This window comes from Phodopus roborovskii, unplaced genomic scaffold (assembly GCF_943737965.1).
Source record: "Phodopus roborovskii unplaced genomic scaffold, PHOROB, whole genome shotgun sequence".
In the NCBI taxonomy this organism is placed as follows: Eukaryota; Metazoa; Chordata; class Mammalia; order Rodentia; family Cricetidae; genus Phodopus; species Phodopus roborovskii.
The window spans coordinates 72,554-81,210 of record NW_026126757.1 but is presented as its reverse complement, the minus strand read 5'-3'; the positions used below and the strand labels follow the sequence as shown (position 1 = coordinate 81,210).

The 8,657-nt window shown below is 37.3% G+C and overlaps 1 protein-coding gene and 1 non-coding gene across 2 annotated transcripts in view; one reads left to right on the top strand and one right to left on the bottom strand.

Moving 5' to 3' along the window:
• Positions 1-535: 535 nt before the first annotated feature.
• Positions 536-8,657, bottom strand: part of LOC127214562 (melanoma inhibitory activity protein 2-like) — a 29,608-nt gene continuing 21,486 nt past the window's right edge. Inside the window, 5 exon segments of the mRNA XM_051174937.1 lie at positions 536-678; positions 3,449-3,539; positions 4,294-4,340; positions 4,886-4,955; positions 5,161-5,271. Of these exon segments, the coding sequence (XP_051030894.1) occupies positions 536-678; positions 3,449-3,539; positions 4,294-4,340; positions 4,886-4,955; positions 5,161-5,271 (462 nt within the window).
• On the top strand, positions 2,080-2,208 carry LOC127214563 (small nucleolar RNA SNORA61). Its single transcript, XR_007833862.1, has one exon. It is a non-coding gene; the product is annotated as a small nucleolar RNA SNORA61 (small nucleolar RNA).

Genomic DNA, 8,657 nt, shown 5'->3' with positions numbered 1-8,657 from the left:
ATATTAAGCAAGACTAACTTGCGCAGAAGAAAGGAGTCAGTTTTATATACAATAGGAAGTTCCATCCAAAGACACCGCTCAGATTCCTGGACCCTGTATGTCAGCATGAGTTTAAGGCAATAATCTGATAAATGTTACCAGATACTGAGAAAGGTAGCTTGGGAATTCCAACATATTTACATTTTGTTCATGAAGAAAATCGTCCAAGACAAAATAACATTCTTAAAAATGAATGATGTAGCCAGGTGATGTAGGGCACTCCTTTAAAACTAGCAGTCAGGAAGCAAAGGCAGGTGGATCTCTCTTAGTTCAAGGCCAGCCTGGTCTACAGAGTGAGTTCCAGGATAGGCTGCAAAGCTACACAGACAAATCCTGTCTTGAAAACACAAACAAACACCAAATTAAAAAAAAAAGAAACAACATGAATGATTCTATGTAATTGATAACATCCAATAATCAATGTGTAAAGCCTCTAATACATAACATGCATTTAAAGACATTTCACTTGCCATTCACTGGAGTTACCAAACACCTCTCACCTGTGAAGCATCCTTTCATTGTCTTGGTACAGCTCCCTCATCACTGTGATTTTCCTTTGAAGCTTCTGTTTCTCGATTTCAAGTTGTGTATTACCTGACTGCAAAGACACTTGTTCAGACTTGAGACTTCGCATATGCTCTAGACAAAGGTACAAAATCATAAAGAAACTAAAGGAATTAAAGAAATTCTTCAGTTCTTAATAAAGAAATTAAAGGAATTTCATACAATTAAAAACATATTAAAAATATTAACGATACACAAAGTTGGTCAGATCACTGTGACTTCAAAACCCACCTACTTTATAAAGATACTAATGCAAAGAAGCCTTAAAAAACAACACAAATTATTTTACCATTATACACTCAAGCTCTTTTTTCTAGTGTCTTACTTTATCTCATTTTAAAACTTTTAAAACTAAGTGTTTGGGAGACGTGGAGGGCAGGGGCTCAGAGGGAAGGGGACTGGGAAAAAGTATAGCTCAATTAAAAAAACGTGTGTGTGTGTGTGTGTCTGTGTGTGTGTGTGTGTGTGTGTGTGTGTGTGTGTGTGTTCACCTCAGCCTGCATGCCCAGGTGGGCAAAGGTCAGAGGACAACTAGCAGGGGTCTGTTCTCTCCTTCCACTGGAGACTGAATTCAGACCATCAGGCTCAGAAGAAGGGGCTTTTATGCACTGAACCCAGACACTATAATAGGGCACTGTACAGGCCAGGTGCAGTAATTTTAAGCCTATATAAAGCAGACATGTGAGAAGGTGAGGTAGAAATGTGAGGACTTCAAGAAGCCTGGGGTTACATAGAAACATGCATTTAAAGGAAGGACACTATAAATTACCAAAAAGGCCAGAATCTATGGGAGATGAGAGATGGTTAGAGAAAAATGCTCCCATATGTTAAAAATTAATTATTGAAAAATTTTATGACGCATTAAGGAAAGAATGTTGGAGCTGGAGACATGGCTCAGCAGTTAAGAGCAATGAATGCTCTTCCAGAGAACCTTGGCTCAATTCCGATCACCCACAGGGCAGCTCAAAACTGTCTGTAACTCCAGTTCCAGAGGATCTGACACTCTCACACAGACATATATGTGAGCAAACTCCCAATAAAGTAAATAAATAAAAAACATTAAATAATTTTTTAAAACACCATGGAAAAAGAAAAGGTGGATTTGGAGGAACGCTCTACACACACAAGAGTCTCCCATATTATTTGGTGGGGGGGATTAAGACTGGCCAAGAGAAGGAGTAAACAATGGAATAACTGGTGAACTAATTGCTTGCTACACTGGTACTTCCTACTAAGATACATGTACGTTAATGTATGCCTCGATAAAGCTGCCTTGAAAACAGAGTGCCTATTCCTCTCTGTATCTTCCACACTGTTACTACTATTCTCAGATAGCAGCATTTTTTTAATTAGACTAATGTTTTTTTCAGGTCTAATAACAATACAATTAGTATAACCAGTGAGTAGGGCAATTTAATCCAATGGTTCAATGTTTTTTAAGCATTTTGCTCATTAAAAGTCTTAAAGGCCTTTGAGACCCTTTTGGTCTTTTTCTCATCAGATCTCAACCCTGGTCTTGAAGGTTATAAGGAAGATAAAGTACCCTGAAGCTGGCCTCACAACGATGAAGTCTGGTATAGAGCATAGGTCAAGATTCAAATGGATCTGGCTATCGTTTGGAAGATAGAATAAGTTAAGAATGAAAAGGAAGAAATGTGAAGTTCTGGGCAGCCGTGGCAATGGTTGACTACATATTGACGTTTCTTGTATTCATTGAGAGGATTATTTTGTTGATGTTGATTTCTGGTATGTTTATATTCAGCTGTGTAATCAGTGAAGGGGCTTTGCCTGTGATCATAGGTGTAGAGTTAGAAACAGGCAGGAAAAGCATCAGGCAGGTAAAAATGAAGCTCTACAAGCAGAAGTTTTTGTCTTATGTTGCATCATTTAAGCAAGTGTAACAGGATCAATAAAGCCTGTTTTGAAAAGAAAATATAGATGAGGAGAAATAAAAAAAAAAGATGCCTGTGGTTCCATTCTGAGTTAACCAGCACAGACATTTGAATATGTCCATCCATTCTTTTCAGATATAAAAATATGAATTTATTTCATTAACACAGTGAGATGTGATATACTTTTTACAGCACAAACACAACTGGCAAAATCTATTTTTCAATGTGAACAAAATCAGCAAACTTTTTTAATGCTTTCCATAAAAAAAATTATTTTTACAGGTGTAAAGCCACTCTTGTGTATGCTAATAAATTATATGAATATATTAAAATAGTAGACATTACAAGCTCAAGTCCTGAAGATCACTTTCTCAATTTTAAAAAATGTAAGGAAAAAATTAAATTTAAAACTTTTTAACATCTAAAACTATATCCAACATTGTACTCCTTGTGGTGGCTTGAGTGAAAATGTCACCCTAGGCTCAGAGGATGTGACACTATTAGGAAGTATTGCTTTGTTGGAGGAAGTTGTCACTGAGGGTGAGCTTTGAGGTTTCAGATGCTCAAGACTGACCCAGTGGCATTCTTCCTGCTGCCTGCAGATCTAGATATAGAACTCCTGGATCTTTCCCCAGCACCATGTCTGCCTGTGTGATCTTCTGCAGTGCAATTACTATGGAATACTACTTTATGGTATACTTATAATTTGCAGGCCCTAGAACTCTGAACTATAAGCCAGATCCAATGAACGTCTTCCTTATAAGAGTTGCCATGGTCAAGGTGTCTCTACATAGCAATAGAAACCCTAACAAAGATGCACCATACTCCACATTCTTACATACTTTTAATAATTTACATAAATATAAGAGAAAATGGACTACGTTTACCACTGAAAGTAAAACTCAGAAGTAATTCATTCTCTTTAAGGAGACATGCTCGTCAAGAACCCTTACCTGTAAGATCATCATTTGTTGCATCTATTTCAGATAACTGAGTATAAATTTGGTTTCTGTCTCCTTCTAGGGTTTTTAACGAAGCACTTAACTTCAAAGAAGGAAAAGAAGAAGAAAAGCAATTATCAATTACACAAAAGAAACACACATCCCCAATATACCCCATACTACTGTTCTGCAGTTATTTTCCCTGTGATGATGTTATCATGGACAACATAAAGACATCAGTGCAGCTGCCAAAGCAGCCTTCACCCTATACAATCAGGACTTTTTACACAGATTAACTAAAAACTGACAGAGGGAATAAACCAGAAGAAAACACAGCTATTATTTATTTCTCAAAAGAGTATATAGAACCATTGGAACCAGAAGAAAAGAATGCACATGGGGAATGATTAAATAAAACAATAATATTCTGAAGATATCTTTAATGGAAGAAATGAGTGTACAATTTGAACATTTCTAAATACTATAATTATAAAAATTTCTAAAGTTGATATAAAAAAAGAAATTGATAAGGAAATCCTAGGGGCTGGAGAGATAGTACACTGGCTGCTCTTCCAGTGGACCTGAATTTAAGTCTCTACACGCACATGGCAGCTCACGACTGTCTGTAGCTCCAGTTCCAGGGAATCTCAAACCCTCATAAAAACAAGCATACTGCCAAACCACCAATGCACAGAAAATTAATACATCAAAAGAAAAAGAACATTCTAATCATTTATCATATAACCTTATACAAAAAATTAAAGCAATCTTTAAATTAGTTACTAAGGACACACAGATTTCATGTCTGCTGTAGGTCCTGCTCCTTCTCATCTAGATTTTTACATACTAATACAAACCTCAGTAGCATATATTAGCTTCCTCAAAGCTCCCTTAGGCTGATTACCTACAGTGAAAAATAAAACCATACTTAGTGAACACATCCAAATGAATACATTACTTCTTTATCTAGTCTTGCAACCCCTCTTCTGGCCAAAATTAAATAATTTGAGGCTGAGCTTACTTGCTCTTGACTCTAATTCCAACATTTCACAGCTAAGACAAGGGGATTCCCATGAGTATAAGGCCAGCCTGGACTCCAAAGTGAATTCCAGGCCAGCTTGACCTACAGCAAGATGTTGTCTCAGTAAAAAGAGTAATTAAAATAAAAATAATAATTTATATAAGGTAGAGTGATCTATACTCAGGAAGATAGACAGTGTAGTACAGAGACCCAACAAGAACTGAATATTTACCTAAACAGTGTCCATGGACTTAACTATGCTTAGATTCTTATGGCATTACAGCATCCAGGTTAATTAGTCAACCGTGGCTTCAACACTAAAATTATTAATGAACCATGTCTCCAAGTTAAGTACTATTAAACATAAATAGAATTTATGTTTCTTCTATTATAAAATAAAAATGAAAAATACAAATATTTTATATTACTATACCTTACTATAGTTCCCCTTTTGTTATGGAACTTAAGAGCTGTGTTGTTATAATGGAGAAATATAGGCTATAGAGAAGAACAAAAGAGAATAAGTCTACAACTCTGAAGAGGTAAAGAAAGATTTACACGAAAGACTAGCTAAATAAGGTGGAAAGGGAGTGTGGTATTTCATGAAGATAGACAAAATGTGCCAAGTCTAAGTATATGAGGAGCTCGATACACATGTGGAATGAAGAGGAAACAAGGAATCAGTCGCCACAAGTCAGTGCACGTTATTCTCTAAGTCATTGTTCACTTCTACATCCAGATTACCATCATCAGTTACATCTTCCCCAAGCACAGAATTCCAGTCTTTCATCCTTAGCAGGCTCTCCATCAGAGACTGGATATTGAGTAAAAAGAGAAAACAAAAAGAGAAGGTAATGACTCATGATAATAGCTTTACAATTTAGAACTTAACTCATCTGAAATTCAATCCTGAGCCAATGAGATGGCTCGGCAGGTAAAAGCATCTGCCACTTAGACTGATAATCTGAGTTTAATCCCCAGAACCCACATGGTAGGAAAATTGCCTCCCAAAATTTGTCTTCTGAACTCCATACCCACATCATGGAATGCACATACCTGACACATACATACACAAGTAAATTTTTAAATATTATAATTTTTTAAATCAATCCCCATGAATAAATCCTTTTGTACCCTAAGTATCTCTCTGCAATTGAGATATGTAAACAGTTGGTTTTATCTTCTAACTCCACATTTAGGGACTATTAATCCTGAAAAACTAACTTGCTGAACATGGTACATCTTTTACCCCACCACTCAGAAGGAATAGGCAGGCAGATCTATGTGAGATGGGAGCCAGCCTGATATAATAAAGTGAGTTCTGGTAAGAAAAAACTACCTCTTGAAACACTGTATGCAAAAATAAATATTATGGATATTATGGTAGGGAGGGATGGAGGAAGGGGAGGTAGTGAGGGAAGGAAGGAATGAAGGAAGGATGAAGAGAAAAAGGAAAAGAAAGAAGAGAAAACAAAATCAAATACAGTGTTTTATAATGGTTCATTCTTGTTAACTACAAAGCAATAAAATATTTTCTTTTGTGTGTATCATACACACATGGGTATGCAGGTGCACATACAGCTGCAAGAGCATGAGGCAAGAAGATGCAAGTGTCTTCTTCCATCATACTCTACCTTACTGCCTGGAGACAGGACCTCTCATGGAATAAGAACTCCACTATCTCAAAAGCATGGCTGCTCAACAGGCTCTAATCTCCACTGTCTCTGTCCCCTGTGCGGGGCTCTCAGGCATGGGCAGCCATGCTCTTCTTATGTGGGTGCTTAGAAATCAAACTCAAGACCTTATGTTTGCAGACCAAGTGCACTAACCCACTAAACCATCTCCCCAGTCCCTAAAATACTTTCTTTTGACATTCTTTATATTTTTTACTAATTTACAGTTGGACTGGAGAGATAGCTGAGCAATTTGGGACTTGTTACTCTACTAAAGTATCTAAGCTCTTTTCCCAGCACCCACATCAGATGGGTAACTTGTAACTCCAGCTCCAGGACATCCAGTGGTCTCTTCTGGCCTCTGTGGGAAGCATGCAGTGGCCAATAACATATGGAATGGGATAAATGTTGTGTGGTGTTTCATCTATCTCCGAGACATACAAAAGCTATAAAAAAGATTCATACAAATCTATGAAAAGATCATAGACATCTTTGGCACTGCACTCAAATGCACATTCCTATACATGGGCACATACAAATACACACCAATTAAAAAATTAACATCTCTGGCTGGAGAGATGGCTCAGCTGTTAAGAGCAGATATTATCTTGACAAAGGCCCAAATTCAATCTCACTACCCATAGCTAGCATTTCTCAACTCCCTGTAACCTCAGCTGCAGGGACTACAAACTTTCTGGTTTCTGAGGGCCAAAAAACTCACATGATTATACCCACAAAAAATTAAACTACAGATTCTTGATTTATACAAGGAAGTAACTAGCTGGAGAGTCCAACTGAGACAAACAAAGACACGTTGTAAAATATTTTGAAGGAGTACTGGAAGACCATCAACTGATTTTTCTGCTGCTGTTGATATTTCTTTTTTTTTTTTTCTTTTTCATTTCTTTTTTTTTTTTTTTTTTTTTTTTTTTTTTTGAAATCCACCTATATCTGAGAGTCCACTCTGAGTTCCTGCCGCCGGCAAGATCCTTGACCCCTAAAGCAGGGCCTCTGCTAAAGAAAGAGGCCTCAGCTGGAGAGTCCCAGTTTCCAGTGAGATCAGACTATCATGCAGAAACTTCCCAAGTTTCAGCTCAGCCTCTGTCCTCCTCCCCCAGCCATTGACTAGAGCCATTGGCTAGTGGCATCTTCTACATTATCCTCAGCCCTGACCCCATCCCTGGGTCCCTGTCTGTGGAGAGACTTCCTATAGAGCTTGGACTACCCAGAGATATAGATATTGACTCACTGACCACAAAATCCCACTGGGGAAGTATCATAGAGAGAGGGGGAGACCCCATCAACACCTACTGGAAGAAGCTATGAGAAGACGGCAATACAAGAAAACACGTAACAACAGAAAGACAAGCATGAAACCACCAGAATCTAAGGAATCTACACCAACTAGAATGGAACACAACAACAAAGCAGAGGAAGCAGAAGGGAACGACTTAAAAATTTCTGTCATAAAAATGATAGAGGCCCTCAAAGAAGATGTGAGAAAAATCCCTTAAGGAAATGGAGAAAAAAAAACAAACAAAAAGTGGAAGAAATGAACAAATTCCTTAAGGAAAGCAAAGAAAGTACTGAAAGCCGCCAAAAAAAAAAAAAAAAAAAAAAAAAAAAAAATAAGCAGGTGAATGAAATGGTTCAAGACCGAAAACTAAAATAGAGAAAATAAAGGCAACACAAACTGAGGGAATGCTGGAAATAGAAAAACTGGGCAAAAAATCAGGAACTACAGGCACAAGCATAACCAATAGAATTCGAGAGATGGAACAGAGAATCTCAGGTACAGAAGATAAACTAGAAGAAATAGATTCATCGACCAATGAAAATCATAAATCCAACAAATCCTTAACAAAAAACATACAGGAAATGTTGGACACCGTGAAAAGACCAAACCTAAGAATAATAGGCATAGAGTAAGGTGAAGAAGCCCAGCTCAAGATGGTGAAAGCATATTCAACAAAATCATCGAGGAAAATTTCCAAATTTGAAGAAGGACATGCCCATGAAAGTACAAGAAGCATACCGAACCCCAAATAGGCTGGACCAAAGAAAAAAGACCCCTTGACATATAATAATCAAAACACCTAGCATAAAGAATAAAGAATATTAAGCGCAGTGAAGGAAAAAGGACAGGTAACATATAAAGGCAGACCTAACAAAAATACACCTGACTTCTCCATGGAAACCCTCAAGGCCAGAAGATCCTGGATAGATGTTCTTTAATATTAAGATAACACGAATGCCAGTCTTGGCTACTATATCCAGCAAAACTCTCAATCACTATAGATGGAGAAAACAAGATATTTAATGACAAAACGAGATTTTCCCAAAACTTGTCTACGAATCCACAAATCCAGCCATACAGAAATTATTGGAAGGTAAACTCCAACCCAAGGAAGGTAACTACGCCCACAAAAATGTAGACAACAGATAATCCAACTACACCAGAAACAAAGGGTAAAGAAGAACTAATATATTCAAAATACCACTGCCAACAACAAACCTAAATCAAGCA